Below are 17,898 nucleotides of genomic sequence, written 5' to 3'. Positions count from 1 at the left end.
CCAGTGCGGCCGCGGATCCGATATCGTCGAGACCACTGTGGTGGAATTCTAAGCTAGATTGTTACAATCATATATGTATTGGAAGTTCTCATAAAAGTCTCAATATTTCCTAAAATAGAGCCCCAGAGTGAACATCAACTCTGAGATGCAGGTACATCCAGCTGTCGAGTCCCAAATAGGACGAAACACGCATCAAACTGGATTCCAATGCTAGCCACTATCCATCTTTGCTTACAATGCTTGTATTCGTGTTTCCATTTTAAAAATCGGTCATGAGTTCAACACTCTCTATCTTCTCCATTCTGACTGACCGATTCAATTTTTTCAGTGTACAGTATAGTTTAATTTTCCTAATAAACTTATACATCTAACAACTCAATTCTATAACATTGTCATTTGATTTAAGTGTTAACAGTGGTATATGATCACAGTGATGAACAGTTCTATTTTAAGCAAAGATGGATAGTGGCTAGCATTGGAATCCAGTTTGATGCGTGTTTCGTCCTATTTGGGACTCGACAGCTGGATGTACCTGCATCTCAGAGTTGATGTTCACTCTGGGGCTCTATTTTAGGAAATATTGAGACTTTTATGAGAACTTCCAATACATATATGATTGTAACAATCTAGCTTATAGTAATGAAATTGTTCACTTAGGTATTGATCTTGAGATTAGTCTTTGTTAGTCGAATTTGTAATGAAATCCTTTGTCACTTTCATGTGTGTAAAGAAAAAATCGAGTGAGAAAGTCAACATTCTTCAGATAATCGAAAGAAAATTTAGCTTGTGATCTCGAAAACAACCAAAAGAGCGTATATACTATTATTTTCTTATTATTTTGTTTGATATTGAGGACATTATGATCAATTTCTAATTAGATAAAAGTCCCTTTAAACGCATATACCTCGATCCGTAATCTGTAACTAAAAAGATCATTGTATTTTGAATGTTGGTAGATTTCGGGTTATTTATTTCTTTAAACACATCAATATTCGTACAATGAGGCACCAAATATATGTGCACCACACTTCGTCTATCGATTTGTGTGAGCCTTTGACCTACAGGTCTAATGCATAAGGCAGTGGAGCAACGTAAGATGATGCAGTCCCATAGTAGTAGCCGGTGACCAACAATAGGTTCATACGCCATTTGTTCGTTCACGATCCTGGATTCCATGTGCACCATTGGTTTGGATTTGTGGTTTCCCAACTCCCCTTGGTCTGATGCTCCGTGCCGGCCAATCCGGTTTAAGCACCAGGCATTTCGTAAACACCACCCCCGTATCAGTGACTAGAACTTCCCTATCAGTAGCTGTGTACGTGTGGTCATGTGAGAGCATTTCGAGAAGGGGGCTGGCTCTCCGCACTCTCCACTGTACCAGGGCATTTGGGGTTGTTGATATCCGTACTGAAATCTCGAAATGGGTACCCTGATCGTCAACACGTTTCAACTAAACTTTATAGCATTCTTTTCCTTGACAAAATAAGTAACCTTGTGTGGTTTTTAAAGTCTACCATTAATTTTGTTACTTAGGGTTTTCGGAATTTCATAGCTTGAATCGATTTTAGTTAGACAATTATTATAGTCTTGTGCAGAATAATGATAATTCACTTTATTTCTTTGTGTTCTCTTAGGTTGAAAACATCTATTTCAACCTACTTTATAATTATGATTATAAGCAACTGACGAGCACCTAATGGAGCGAAATAAATCGTTATCAGAAGGGGGTTTCGTGGAGATTTATTAATTTTATATAGTTGAGATCATGAGTCAGTTGGAGCTGGACCACCATGGAAAACCTGGAAGCACTGGACGTCCGTTTCGTCCTATTGTGGTATTCCTCAGTAGGACCTACCAGTCCTGGGTTCGAGTCTCGCGAGGTAGGATCGTGGGTGCACACTGCTGAGGAGTCCCACAATAGGACGAAACGGTCTTCCAGTGCTTCCAGGTTTTCCATGGTGGTCTAGCTTCAATTGACCCATGATCTCAACTTTATAAATCGTTATTATTCTGCTCTAATCTTTGTTCTTCCTCTATACGCTTTAATGATATTTTTAAATCATAAATTGACTTTGGTAAGACCACTATTGAATATCTTGAAGCACTAGATGGCCGTTTCGTACTACCATGGTATTCCTCAGTAGTGCGTGTCCGAATCTTTACTACAAGAAATAGAACCCAGGACCTTCGGTTTCGCGCGTAAATTTTTAGTCTATAGACCACTGAACTGGCATCCAACGAGAAAACCATGACCTATCCAGAACCTCACACTAACAATTAGCATGTGCGTTCTTAGTAGTGACTAACTTCAGTATACTATTCCTGAAGTCCTAGAAGAAGCCATAAATAGCGGAGTTTAATCATGTCGAGTGTGAGACAGTTATCCACCACAGGCAATGAAAGATGATCGCACAATATCGTGAATAAAGTTAGATATGTACACCGTTGGATGCCGATTCAGTAACGTAGAATCTATGTATTCATACACGAAATCGAAGGTCCTGAGTTTGATTCCTTATGGCGGAGTCGTGAGTGCGTACTTTTGAAGGAGTTCCATAATTGGGCGAAACAGTGCATCTAGGTTTTGAATGGTGATCTAACTGAGGTCAGTTCGTGATCCAAAGGCTATAGGAAATTCTATACTATTAATGGCAATTGTCTACTGATAGTTTCTTCGCTGAATCCTATTTTAATTACTGATAGTTGTTTAATCGTATTGTGTTTCGCTTGAGTATAACCATCTTTTTTCAAATTTGTCTCACTGTCTTTTTACGGGTCATATATATTTTACAATTATAGATAGTTTGGGATGATCGCCTTAAACAATGGATTGATGTGAATGATCCTGACGGAAGTGAATCGAACAAGGTACCACCACCTCCGCCAGCACCAGCATCTTCATTTATTATGCAAAAAAATGATGACAGTTCAATGAGTTAAGTAGTAGTAGTAGTAATAATAATAGTGCGCTGAATCCACCTCTGTTTCCTACATACCATCCGGTCTCTGTTCCTTCAGGGTCTATATCATCACGTACTAGCAATTCTCGATCACGTTATGTAAATATTTTGGCTAATGACACTATAGAATCAGGAGCAAATAAATTGATCAATCCACTTCAACCCCCACTTCCACAAACAATTAACAATCCACGTTCATAATATTAATGAAATCTCTCAATTTTGTGTGTAATCTTTTTTAATAATCTATTCAATCTATTAGTAGGTAGGTGATCTCATATATTTGTGTATGTATATCTTGTCTTTGTGATTTTGTCGTTAATCTTAACCATTTTGCATGTCGTAATTTCATTGTTTTTACTCTGCTTAATCTCTCTATCCCTCGTTAAATTACGGTGAAATGTAGGTCTCTACAATCAAATTTTATTTTTCAGATAATTAGAGATTTTCATAGTTGAAATCATGAGTCAATTGAAGCTAGACCACCATGGAAAACCTAAAAGCACTGGACGACCGTTTCGTCCTATTATGGGACTCCTCCTCAGAAGTGCGCATCCACGATCCCGCACTCGCGAGATTCAAACCCAGGACTTACCAGTCTCGCGCCAGAGCACTTTTAATGGAATAGTTATTTATTATTGTTATTTATTTGAACACATAAACATTGGTACAAGGGGGCACCAGATATATATGCCCCACACAAGCATTACCATTTCATTTAATTGTGTGAGGGCTATGATACTGCCCAGGTGCCCAGACCAAAGCAGATGGTTTTCTTGGGGGGCTACACCCGGAGCCTTTGACCTGAAGGTCTAATCCGTAAGGCAGTGGGGCAGCGTAAGGAGATGCAGTCCCATAGTAGTTGGTGACCAATAATAGGTTCATACGCCATTTGTTCGTTCGGGATCCTGGATCCCATGTCCACCATTGGTTTGGAATTGTGGTTTTCCAACTCCCCTAGGTGGACTCACCGTATCCACCAAGCCGGTTGAAGCTCCGGATATTCGCTTTTCGTCCTCTCAATTTCGTAAACAATACCGTAGAGGCGAGAAGGCAGTGACTAGAACTTCCCTATCAATGTTTGTGTACATGTGGTCATGTGAGAGCATTTCGAGAGAGAGATAGCGAGCCCCCCGCACTCTCTGCCGTACCAGGGCATTTGGAGGCTTAAATGAATAGTTCAAGTGTGTGTTCATAATTTGTGGAGATGTATTAGTTAGTTATTATTACTTTAGAGCCCGATACAAATGTTCTTAAATGTAAGTTGCCATATAAAATCCTTACAATAATCGCTAAAATGAGATTAAATATAAAAAAATTGATTTGAAAAAGAAGAACTAGGTATGAATTAATTTTAAAACTCGAGATATTAAAGGGAGACTAAAAGTGAATTACATTTGCTCCACTAAGTTCGATTCTGAAGTATTTCATACTAACGTCTCAAATCACTGATCATGTTTGTCTCCCGAATCCCAAATAAATGGTGTTTCCCAATCAAAATACCTCAGATCAACGGCCGTAGATTTATATGACGTCCTGATCTGACTAGTCCTCGTCTTTTTCCAATCTACACGAGCGAGCATCGTGCGTCAAAGCAAGCGGTGGCTTGGCCTATGTGTAATGCAAATCTCAACCAACCCAATCGATGAAAGTCCACTAACTCTTCATCCGATTTGCTATTTTTGCCTAGTATCCTTCGTCTAACCTCAACACTATTCATTCGGTAATGTTGCTGTCACACTGGAACTAATCGTAATATCCATATGGGTATCACTTTAGGTTTTCCATATACATTTTCATTTGTTCAGTATATTTACCCTGAAACCGGAACCTGCTACCTTCCGCCTTGAACTTCGACCCTGAGATACAGGTACATCCATCTGGATCTCACATAGCATGAAACGCGTTCCTTTGAATAAACTGCTAATCACAGCCCAACTTTGCTAAAAGTTGTAAATATATGCAATCTGCTGAAGATACACATATCCCAGTAGAGACTGGAAGTTCTTGATATCAAGACGAGGGATACTTATATCCTTACATATATACATGATACTCTAATTGTGTGCAGTTTTATGTTGTCAGTTTGCTTTCTCACTATGCTTTAATGCATAAATTGTGACATCTTAAACTAATACATATTTATGCGTAGACCTGTCACTATCTATGACTTTGGTTCACTTTATTTATTAACATTTGCCAAGTGCAGAATTGTTTAATAGGCTTTTTGTATATTGACTAGACTTATTAGTTAAAATACTTGATATTGCTAGCGCACATATCAGTAGAATAACACCCAATTACATAAATGCGTTCTATGCAAGATTGACTTACCCGATAGAATTCACTGAGTTCGAATACAATTCATCCGTTATGATCAGCCTTTTGTTTTGTATGATATAAAGGACACATCTGCTTGAGTGTCAATTAGTCAGTTATACCCAGTATAGAACTTGATACATGTTTATATCAGTTCAAGATGCTACAAATCATTAACATAATCAAATGAAATTGTCAAGGCAAATCTCAGAGAAGTATGGATAGTAACAGTATTTTTATTTATTTATTTGAACACATACTTATTGGTACAAAGAGGCACCAGATACATATGCGCCTCACAAATCTCATTTGATTTGTGTGAGGGCTGTAATACTGCCCAGGTACCCATACTGAAGCAGGTGGTTTTCTTAGGGGGTCACACCCGGAGCCTTTGGCCTAAAGATCTGGTCCACAAGGCAGTGGAACATCTTAAGGAGATGCAGTCCCATGGTAGCCGGTGACCAACGATTGGTTCATACACCATTTGTTTCTTCGGGATACTGGAGCCCATGTGCACTATTGGTTTGGAATGAGGGTTTTCCAACTCCCCTATTTGGACCCTCCGTGTCCACCAACTCGGTTAAACCGCCGGACATAAGTAACAATATCAGAGGGAATAGAAAAGATTAAGCATAGATTTGAGAAGGAAAAATATGGGTCAATAGGATAAAAAAATTTAAAAGGTCATTTAGAAACTAAGAATCCAAGAGCAGACAAAGAGAGTGAATGAGCTTGCATCATTGTAGATGATTTTGAACTATCACTCAGAGTCTCAACTGTTGGTTATAATAATCACATAGACAACGACTAAATAGTCTGTACTTGCCTACATGAACAAGTACCAATAAGTTTTTCAGTATTGAGTTGTAGAAATAGTTAGATTTATCTAAGATCACGAACCGATCTATTTTGGACAACTATTGAATACCTGAAAACACTGGACAGTTGTTTTGTCCGAGTATCGGACTCCTGAGCAGTGTATATCCATGACCTCACAACCGTGTTGGGTGTGAGGATGATACTCACCGTATGGAATGAAAGATGGTCGCGTAATATGATGAACTGATTGAAGTTAAACTTGTAAAACATTGGACCCCGATTTATTAATCTGATTACAGTAATCACGCCTAGAACTTATATTGGTTTGGATCTTATACCAGAAGAGTTTTTTTTACACCTATTGTTTAATCTCGTTTCCTTTTCTTTTTCAGTAACTATCCTCCTCCAAACTGTTGTATTCACAATAACATACTATTGTGAATCATATATGTCTATACACATGGGTTCACATGTACTCAGTGAATCTTGTGTCCTCTCCCAACTAAAAAGAAAAGGGGAGTTTTCAAAGCACAAATACAAAGAAAAAGAACTTTCCTTTTTTTTTATCTCTTCCAGCTAAATAAATATCTAGTTTATAATACGATTGACTTGTTTAATTAGTTATTTCCCATTTGGTTTTTTTTTATTTGTTAATAAGCTCTTTTCTTTCTTCTACTCTGAAATGGTGTCATGGAAGTTAAACTATTTCCCACCTTACTTCCACATATGGTTACAGTTTATTACTTTAATATTGTTATTATTTCAATGGTAGACAATGATTTCCTAATCTGTGATGTTGTTGATACTTCGTGTTCACACTATCTTGTTTTATTTTCGCTTTCTTGTTTGTCTTTTGCTGAACATTTTGTTCATTTGTCAATATTGATGAAATTCTACCTTCGTAACCCCCCCTCCTTCATTTTTTATTTATTTTTTTGAAATCTCTATTTATGATAGTTAATCTGTTGCGAGAATATCCGCAGATTAAAACGAAAAGTACACACACTGACAAAAAAAAGTTGTTTTTTTTTTATTTCCCCCTATTTTTAACCGGTATTTCTTTTGGTGTATATGCGTGTAAAAAAGATCACAAATACACATGGATAAATTCAAGTTTCCCTTTAATGATGATTTGTTGTTGGCGGTGATGTGTACATACCCGATATTATTATTGTATATTACTTACATGTTAATTAGATATAGTACCTGAATTGTGCCCCCAAATGCCCTGGTACGGCCGAGAGTGGGGGAGAGTCCGCTCTCCCTCTGGAAAAAGAAGGGCGGCCTGCTTAAACATCTGGGCTACCTGTTTCCCGTCATCTATATATTTCAACAAGTTATCTAATATTGTTTGTTTTAATACATCATTATGGCTATTAAGCACACAACCTATTCCGGTGCGTTTCTGAAAACTGTACAAACTTTCGCTGTAAAAGTTACAAAAGGCCTAATCAGAGATGTCGTGTTTGCTGGGAACATGCAGCAAAAAGAATATACATTATTCATATGTCGATTGACTAAACTGCTGACATCCAACTGGCGATCACTGAATGTTTATCATCAGGAGCAACGAAGAAATAAGAAACGTAAACATGTTGAAATACTTTATGCTGAGAATTCGATTTTGTACCAAATGATATAATATTGAATAAAGCTAATAATAATAATAATAATAAATGCTCTCACATGGTCACGCGAATATAGCCTCTATTAGGGAAGTCCTACTCACTGCCTTCTCGCCACTGGGGTGTTGTTTATGAAATTTAGAGGACGAAAAGCAAATGTCCAGGCGCTTTAACCGGATTGGTGGACACGGATAGTTCACCTAGGGGAGTTGGAAAACCCTCATTCCAAACCAATGGTGCGCATGGGCTCCAGTATCCTGAGGGAACAAATGGCGTATGACACAATCGTTGGTGACCGGCTACCATGGGATTGTATCCTCTTTACGATGCTCCACTGCCTTGTGGACTAGACCTTCAGGTCAAAGGCTCGGGGTATGGCCCCCTAAGAAAACCACCTGCTTCAGTCTGGGCAGTATCACAGCCCTCACACAAATCAAATGAGATTTGTGTGGCGCATATTTATCTGGTGCTTCCTTGTACCAATATTTATGTGTTTAAATAAATAACCAGAATCGTGGTGTTATTGTTCATATTTCGAGTTTGGAACCCAGCACCTTAAGCTGTTATTATTATTACTATTGTCTTACCTAGCAGTAGGCTGTTAATGTTCAAGTCTCCTTGTGTGAATATCAAAACTAGGATGCAGATATACTAGTGTGTGTAAATCAGACGAAACTCGCGTTCTGTACTAACCATTATTACAAAAATGTCGCCAGCCTGTAGCCAAAAAGGATAGGTTGTATCGAGGTATCTGTGAATAATAAGATCTCGCTACATATCTTCAGTGCGTTAGGTTGCGGCTGAATCACAAATGTACTTGAATGTTTGTATCGCTTATTTCCATTTGTTTAACGATAGAACAGGTCATACATTTGTATTGTGATTAAATCACTTAACAGCATAAATCAAAATTTACGGTAGAGAAACGCGGTCAGTTTCTAGCATAAATCAATCATAATTCATACTCAGATACTGCAGTCGCATCCGACCATTGGTTTCATGTACCTGCTATCCAGTACCTAGCTCTGAGGTACATTTTATGTAGGATGATTACTCGGCTGTTCGATTTGAAAGGTATGGAACGCAGTGAAGTGCTTTAATGGCTCAGTCACTTTAGGACCGTTTCTACGTAAGATAGGGTTTTATATTTTAGCAGCGATAACGGTGCAAATTCAGCAATTATGTCGTACGAACATCTTATCCTAACGAGAGAGATTGAAAGGGATTCTTTGTGAAACTATGGTGTGCAATAAAAATATCCCCATATAACATACAATAATCACAGTGTAATCGCACTATTAATAATCGAAAAATGGAACTTTTATATTGTGATTGGCAGATTAAACGAAATTGTGGATGATGGGTTAGAGCACTAGTCATTAAAAAGGTTCTAACCTAGGGAACACTTCCATAGTAATATCTTGAAACTGATTCCATTTAATAGGTGGGTAACGAAGTGGAAAATGGTATGGTATCTGGGCGGAAAATCACTGGAACTTAACTCATATAGTCGTTAAGTAGAATATACCAAGAATACTTTAAGGCAGCGGTTGCATTCCACGTTGTTTGTCGCTGTATATTGATTGGGCATTCTACCATCTTACATAACGCAGTTTATACCAGCACACAATACATCGTACAAAGCTAGAGAGCAATAAATACCACCACCAACTCCTTGTCTTTATTGGTAAGAATTCAAAGGATTGATAAAAATTACTGTCGTTAGTTTGACAAAGAACAATTCGGGGAACGTTAATACTGATCATTAATTATGACTGATATCATCTAAGCTAAACCAGTAGCACTCATTTCCTGATAAATTAGGGAGAAGACAATACTGTGGTACCACTCATATTCACTGATTCTTACAATTAATGCCCAATGCACATGTGTATAGATGACAGCCTTAATTCCCAGTTTACGTACACCATTAACATGGGCATTTATTATTACAGTAGTGTAGCTTGCAACTAACGTTGCTCTGTTCACGTATAATCCTCACATACTAGTTTAAGACAAAGATTGTTCGTGGTGATAGCTTACATAGTTTAGGAAATCCTAACTATACGAGTTTTATATGGTGCCACAAACTGTCAACATAAAATCCTTCAAGTTGACCAAACCTCATAACACAAACACATAACCCTGTGCATCATACACTAAAAACGTAGACCAACATTTTCTAAAACACTTCTTGATTACAACATTGATATTGAAATAACACATGCTTCTCAGACATTCCATAAATTTACTATTCAAGTCCTACATAATTTTAGACTCAAATGCATCTATATTGGCATTTTTAAGATGAATACACTTGATTCTAGGCTCTTTACGAAGATTACCTCATGATGAAGTGGCTAGTTCCCATGAATGTGCAGATATTTCACAACCAACAATAACGACTACATGCTAAAAATTGCCGGATACCTTACTTTTGTTTCAAAGTGCATGTTCGATAAATAAATTATCAAAGATAGCAGAAACTCTATAGTATATAACTTTTCGTAAGAAATGCAGTCAGAGCGTCTGCATACAATAAAGCTCATTGAGCCAAATTTTAAGTCGCATTGGAAAAGTGCCAAGCAACACTACGTCTCCACTTCGTCAGATAAGAAATATATTCAACTAAGTAACCTGAACATTGGACCGGTACCTGAAAAACATGAACGAATAAGCGCTTGGGACTAAGTCTAAAACAGGTTAAATCGGTGCAAACACACCCTGATACGTGATTTTCAAGTTAGCTTGTTAAATAAACCCTACCACCGAACGAAAAACGGAACTAATTGTCACCTAACAAAGGATAGAGGCATGATTCAATATTACGATATAATCGACAGACAGCTTGTGTTGTATATATATGAGGTGATGATAGTAATAATACTAAATACACTAATAGCTTCAGGACTCCTATTGCCAATATAAGTTAACGGCTTTCAAACAAACTCTAGCATTTAGAGAAATATTGCAAAAATAACATAAGGACCGATAACTTAGGAAGTGTCAAGTCAATGTAGCCAAAGGCAGCACACTCAAGATGACATGTTTCTGGTTTATTATCGCTTCTAAGGCTATGGTAGGCCAATAACAACTTTTAAATTTGAACAACGACCATACAGATTATCCCTTAGAGTATCACCAAATCATTATTGTTAGTGGTTTTAAAGGGTTTTCCAGGCGAGAAACCATCAGTAACTCTAACGCCAATCCTACTCACCCAAGTTCTCCATTTACTCACATCACACTTTCGCTACTCTCAAACTTTTATTCGAGACCAGAACCCTACCGCTACTTTCAGTCCCTGCTAAGGATCATATTCAAGTGGCTGTCGAACTATTTCTCGGCTGAATATATTCTTCAAGTCATCATGAAATCGACCCTAAGTGTAATTTGCCACATCCACGAGTAAAAAACTGGCCTACTTGATGAGAGCATCTATTGTAATGAGGCAAGACGGGGAAACATACCGCTAATCTGCTTTTGGTATCATGACATTATTTACAATTTCCACACCACCATCTAATTAATTGGCTGTATATCGTGAACAACTTCTCTGAATATTTAATGCAGATACGAATGCAAATTTGATATCGCATAGGTGAGTTACACCAAGATAGGACCATATTGGTGAGCACCTGTACAACTAGTCAAATCTTATCAAGAAGTCGGTATAAAATTATGAAAATGATTACCCACATTAAGGTTACAAACAAGTGTACACGGAACAACATGTTGGCTTCCTTCACATCATTGGTCACAATAACTACTAGAATTGGGAGAAGCACAACCTGCTTGAAAGGTTTGCGGATATATTTAAATGGGATCAAGAAGGGATTAATCCTTACCCAGTAACATGGAATTAATGGTTTGTTGAGTCTCCCTTTAAGTTTAAATGAGTGATTGACATACGCTTTATACTAAAATTGACTAAATAGGCGAACTATTTACATACAAAAACCAACCGAGATGAAGGTTTGGTGTATAAGCAATTGAGATATTACAAATGAACAACATCCTCAAGTACTAGCAATCTTGTGATTCAAGGGACTAATCAACCTTAGTAACTCAACACATGAAATACAAAGAAAAATTTATTCCACAAAATAAGCATGTCACATATGTATTAACGCTTTCCACCAACTCTAGGAGCAGCCTTTTGAGTAATCTTGGTAGCTTTTTGTTTTGAAGGAGCTACTTGGGGCTTTTTCTTTTCGACCTTCTTCACCTTTTTCTCCATTTCTTTTTGCTTTTGTTTTTCTTTAGCTGCACTATATTAATGTTGGATTTATAAAAAAACCAACTTACCGTATGGCTTGGTCACGCATCGCTTTACGAACTTCTGGCTTTTGATTGCGTTTAGCCATGATTTCAGCCAGACTTGCTCCTGCAATACCTCGAGCACTCTTGGTTACACGTTTAGTTCGCTTTTTTACCAGCTCTTCACTTATCCCTTTTTTGTACTTCCTTCGGTAGAGCACCGTCCAGCTGATTTCACGCGGATTACGCTTTAAGAAATGAGACCGTTCACATTTTTTGTTTATGAAGTAAAACCCACGACCATCGATACGGATAGCGCGTTTTCCATGTCCCGGATAAACTTTAAAACCACTGTAAGAGCACACTTCTAACCTAAAGTAATAATAATTGATTTATATGAACATGAGTCTTCGATGGGTATAAAATGTTTCATGATACATCTAGTACATAGTGATTAGCATTTACTATAGATATAATTTAAACATTACAAGGCGACAACTCATCACACCAGTCTAAATAGCTTATCAAGCTATAAGCCCAAATAACGTATGACGAGTGTTTAGCCTATTGCAAACTTTTAACAAGAACCAGAGAGGTTAAGACAAAAGGATAAAGCATGCTGGTGATGACGATTTACTTTCATTTGGGAAGAACTCTCCTGCAAATAAAACAACTAAATATTCATGCACCGACCAATATCTATATCGATCAAGTTTAAACAGCAGTGACAAAAGGGCCAGATACTAGCTTGCAAGACAACCATCATAACAAAACACCCATTATTTTACCAATATGTTAATATCATTATTGACTAACAGTAGATTAGGTCTGGCTACTTTTCAAAATGACACGAGCTAACAGTTTTGATGTAAATTATCAATCCCTTCCTTATGAACTCGTAGTGTACCAAACAGCCTACACAACTAATACTACTTCTAACAAATTAACTTTATTAACACTAGCAAAAGTACTACTGAACTATTTACAGAAAAAAAAGGGACCCACTTCATCCTCGTGGTAACAACCGCTCTAGTAGTGAGTAAAACAAGTTAGCATATAACCTGAGTCATTTAAACAAAAAAACCCATAGGAGTAAAGTTCTTTTGAAAAACCTTTAAAGCTGGTAGATTATCCTACAAATGATCAAAAATGTTTTCTCAGGCACTATTCTACAAATGTTATGGTTAGCCAATCAGAATTTTGTTGTTTTAAGTGGGACGTTTCAGCAAAACTACGAATTCTGAACTCGCATATCCTGTCTAAACTTTTACGAAGAAACATGCTGTTTATTGTTGGCAAGATTATGGCGAAGCTGAATAAACCACAAAGTGTTTCAGCTTCCCCTGATACTGCCAACAAACATGGCATTTTCCTCCGTATATGTATTCATAATGTATTCGTTTGACCGGTAAGTCAAGAAAGTTCTTAAAACTTAATTATTTATTATAAACCACAAAACTGTTAAACGTAGTACTTCACAGCTCACAGCTGGCCCTAACAATGTGTGATATGTAATGGCCCATGGATTACATGTCGTAGGATTTATCCTGTACAGAAAGCTGCTATTTTAGAGTTCCGGTTAACAAGCTGACATGAATTCGCAGATCTAGTGACTCATGGCCTAGTGCATTATAGAATGGTAAAGTAATAACCTAATTATTTGTCCGATTAGCTAGCTATTTAACTGGCTACCTACCATGTAACTACTTTGGAAAAACGAGAACCTCAAAACAACATGGGAACACTTGATGATCCACATCATTCTGCCAAAGAGTTCCGAACTTAAAGTGTATCATCAAAATTCCTCTCTCCAGATATAGGCTTACTTTTTCGTATAGTTTATCTCTTGTGAATGAAACAGCTGAAAATAATGTAAAAGCTGAATCATCTGAAAATATGAAAGGCCGTGTTGTCTTGAAGTAAGCCACAAATTTTATTATTGTAGCGGGGCAACAGTACCAGAAACACAAGATAAATCTTCTTTCACTAGTTTTCGGTAAGCTTTTCTACTTCGACTGTTTCATTATTTTGATATTTACAGATTACGACAATATTATTTACTGACTTACGGAACTCACTCTTGACGGATCTTAAAGCTGTCCTCAAATTACAAGACATCATGCTAAAGAGATATAGCATTATCCAGGTTTGTTACCAAGGTCCCAGATGGTTTAAATAGCGACCTTACCAGGATTAGTTAGACTTACTGAGGGTCTCCTTGACTATCGTTCATTTCTCTTACGGATTTACCGGATGTTAATCATGCTACGTATTGACCTTCTGTTCCTGGCTGCAACTGCAATAAGTATTTGGTGTATAAACGTTGATAACATTTCGGTTTATTATTTGATGATCTAAGTATACAGATTTTGTATTTATAATGTCCTTATCACATGTAATATACTCATAAGTGTGTAGATGAGCACCATCTGAAAAATGTTATTGTGTCGATGGTTGGTGAAATACCTAGCGTGGCTTTTACGAATCGAGTTTGAAAGGCAACGATCGTTACCTGGCGGCTGAAATTACCGGTGAATCAAGGGAAATATTTCCTCTAGAAAACTAATAAATAAAAAATGAGGAGTTGAATATTGCTTTCTCGCATCACCCATAGGAACCTCGTTGGCTGCGCTTCCATAGAAAATGTAACAAAATAATGAATAGCGCAACTTTTTTGTTAAACATTATACAAGATTCACTAAATACTGCCATTTGACCAGCAAACTCTTTCCATCTCCTTCAAGGTAAGACTAAAGAGAATTTCGAAAGTATTCTTTCTATTCATCCAACTGTTCTAACTTTCGTGATTGCAGTTTAGCAAGCCAGAAACACTGAATCAACAATTCCCGGGGCTGAAAATGTGAAATAAGTTGAATCTTCTAATAACAGCATGAGAGAAGCAGCCTTAGAATTCAAAGTTTTTGCTAGTTGCCCAGCTACTGACCACATCAGTCTGAAATAGATTTAAGGCATTCAGAAGAGTTAACTCAAAATAAGGAATCAAGTTAATTCTACATTCACATCACTACATTAGTATTCATTGAGAAAGATTATCGCCTTTGAGATTTTTTCGTTCCTATTCCATAACTGCTGAGCGCAGGTATTGAGCCGTCTGCTGTCATTGTCCCTTGAGAGATGACACTTTGTTCCTTGTAAACTTAGTTTTTGCCGAATGTAGGAATTTTATTTTAAATATTCCTTATGAGTGCCAAATATCTGCTTTTGACAAACGTTTCTTAAGCTTAATATTAGCGCAGATATTTCAGAGAATAATATCACGGCTTTTAGAATGAACTCCAGAAGGTCATGAATAGCAAAATCAACGAAAATGCACCGGTTAGCAACCCACTAAATGCTGAAAATTTCGTCACATATCAGATATAACACCGTAAGTTCTCTGATAACGACCATTAAGTTACTTATATGAATTTTTAACACTTTAATTTTATTAGAGAGATTTCTAACAATCGAAAAGACCCTTAATAATAAAGTAAGTTGATATGTAAACGACATTGGAGAAACTCACTATAACACGAGCATCGTATCTCAATCAAGCCTTCTCACTCCATGAGGCGACCCTCAAAATATTACTCATCAGAAATCGGAAACCTAGACACGTTCCTATTCTTTTTTACTGACTGTTGCCTAATAAGGAATGCTGTGCCAGACAAAGAGTCCACAGGCCACTGGATCATCACCTCCTGTTGTGACTAGTTTATTTAATACACTTTAAGCAACTTATCTATCACTACTACTACCACCACATAACATCAGCCTATCCCTACCTCGCTCTTTGTCATTTTCTTTCACTTACATGTTTGTGCGTTCAAATTGTTCGCGTAATTAAATACCTTATCTACTACTTTCTCCAACCACATTTTTCGCTTTTCTGGTTTCAAAGTTCTCCTCTATTAATTTTCTCATTGCAACCAATCAATCTCTCACCCGATAGTGTGATAGATACTGGTTGTAGAGATCGCACTACTCCGAAATGAACAGAATTATTCATATTGTTGGATAAGTAAACCCACAGACAAATACCAAACTGTGTATAACCAGCATAGTGAAGTGATTGGACTGTATTCAAATAAACATAACTAATGACCTGTGACTTTGCCAATACATCAGGAAGCTAGCTGGAAGAATTTATGTGATATACAACAGCTCATTACGAAGATGCTGAATACTGGAATACGTTTATGTGGCATGATAAATTGTGTAGTGTTGTAGTAAAATTCTAAAGTTCAGTGAAAAGTGAAATTCAGTAGATTAAGGAGCTTATTGACTCGTTGTAGAGAGCAAAGTAACCATTTGATTGAATATTTCTAGGAAATTGATCTAGGGCGACTAGCTAATGGTTCAATGGCGTTCAGAATGTAGGTGTATTGGATGAAACTGGATGTGTATTTTTAACGGTGGCATGTCATTCAGACAACATGAAAATCTAAATGAGATGATAAGAACTTGTGTATGTGGTTCGTCATTCATATGCCATTCATGACCAGTAACTAGCGTACCGTACTTTTTAGTATGTCACTACTTTATCATAGACAGAAGACAAGTCTATTATTAGTCTTCTTAATCCCGGTATTGATTTGAAATCAGGCTTAGATTCAATAAAATTAGCCATCTAATGTTTATGGTAGCTAGATTTGTTTCCACATTACTTAAGTCAGTTGCTATATAAAATGCCAAATGAATGGTTTTTGGGAACTGGGATTAACTCAATAGTTATTACATCGTAGTTTTCCATTCTTTAGAATCACGTGATCTCGACAAACAAGCAATGAGATCGAGTGAGGATCTAATGACCTGAAACAAGTCAGTTCATAATTTAGGATCTATATCTTATGTCACCGATTAGATCTTATAAGAACTTACCGAAAGGATTACATAATATAAAATTAGTATTAAGGTTCAAAACCTTAAAATGTATAAACTGACATTTTACTCTTATACAGATTGGTTGGTACGAGATAGCTAATATCACGTTTATTCATAGATTGATTGCTTTCCAGTAGTTAATTAATGTAAGGTCTCAGTCCCCCAAGAACTGTGACTTGAACACTTTACTAATAGTTTCGCTGAATATGGTTCTAATCGACGTGGTGATGTGTCCTAAAAGAACCATCGATTTTTCCCACAAAACTCCAGGTATGCTTTTCTAACAAGTGTAGAACCCAGATCAAATATGGCTTTCTACTGATTACCATCAAACATCTGTCAGTTCATGAGGTCTTCACTTAGATTCATACGGATTTCAACTGAATAAATCATGTTTCGAAAGAGATTCTGTCTATCTATTTGCAAAGGGTCTTATATACATTGTCTAGTAAGGTTTGTTTGTTTTGTTATATGCAAAATATATTCATATTTGAAAATTCAACTCTGCTAAATGATGAATCAATTACACTTTCTTTCTTTGTTTCTATCCAGATTAGATCATTATCAGAATCATAATGATTCAACTATACAAATCTATTGATTTCTCTCATTTACAATTAGACTAGAATCACTAATTTAGTAATTTGTGTAAGGTTAATTTACAGTATCACTAATTGAACTAGTTTTTACATATCTTATCTTTGTTCATAAATTACCTAAATCTTGGAGACAGACAATATAATAAAATCCTTCAATAAGGTCAAAAATTGATTAACTGTCCATATCTCGGACAGTATAAAGTTATATAGTACATGGTTAAATCAAATACCGAAAATGAACAGTTACATAAATTGATTTGATAAAATAAACATTTAACCAACTTCTTAGACCATTGAGACAGTATCCATTTGAATGACTGTGCACAGTCGATGACTGTCTGTTGAAGCAAAATAAATCAAAATCATTTGCGTTGAGATGTCAAGTGGTTGGAGATCATCGATAGAACACCTTACTCAAATCTCACTTACTAG

The 17,898-nt window shown here is 36.7% G+C and overlaps 2 protein-coding genes across 3 annotated transcripts in view; one reads left to right on the top strand and one right to left on the bottom strand.

The window, feature by feature from the left end:
• Smp_123060 (rgpr-related) overlaps positions 1-7,185 on the top strand; it is a 34,265-nt gene extending 27,080 nt beyond the window's left edge. Inside the window, exons 13-14 of the mRNA XM_018797917.1 lie at positions 2,800-3,225; positions 6,490-7,185. Coding sequence (XP_018652912.1) covers positions 2,800-2,940 — 141 coding nt within the window. The 3' untranslated portion in view covers positions 2,941-3,225; positions 6,490-7,185. The remainder of the gene's footprint in view (positions 1-2,799; positions 3,226-6,489) is intronic.
• Positions 7,186-11,800: 4,615 nt separating this feature from the next.
• Positions 11,801-13,026, bottom strand: Smp_001830.1 (putative 60s ribosomal protein L24; the record flags this gene model as incomplete). Of its 2 annotated transcripts, XM_018797915.1 has the most annotated exons (3): positions 11,801-11,994; positions 12,032-12,355; positions 12,989-13,026. In XM_018797915.1, 3 exons carry the CDS (start codon positions 12,991-12,993, stop codon positions 11,850-11,852), a joined length of 474 nt encoding a protein of 157 aa, XP_018652911.1. In that variant the 3' UTR covers positions 11,801-11,849. The 2 variants fall into 2 exon arrangements, with proteins under 2 accessions (XP_018652911.1, XP_018652910.1); XM_018797916.1 differs by having other exon boundaries at positions 11,801-12,355; positions 12,989-12,993.
• Between the last annotated feature and the right edge of the window lie 4,872 nt (positions 13,027-17,898).

This window comes from Schistosoma mansoni, chromosome 6, assembly GCF_000237925.1.
Source record: "Schistosoma mansoni strain Puerto Rico chromosome 6, complete genome".
Classification (NCBI taxonomy): Eukaryota; Metazoa; Platyhelminthes; class Trematoda; order Strigeidida; family Schistosomatidae; genus Schistosoma; species Schistosoma mansoni.
The sequence above is the reverse complement of the archived record's forward strand: the minus strand, read 5'-3'. Positions and strand labels throughout refer to the sequence as shown.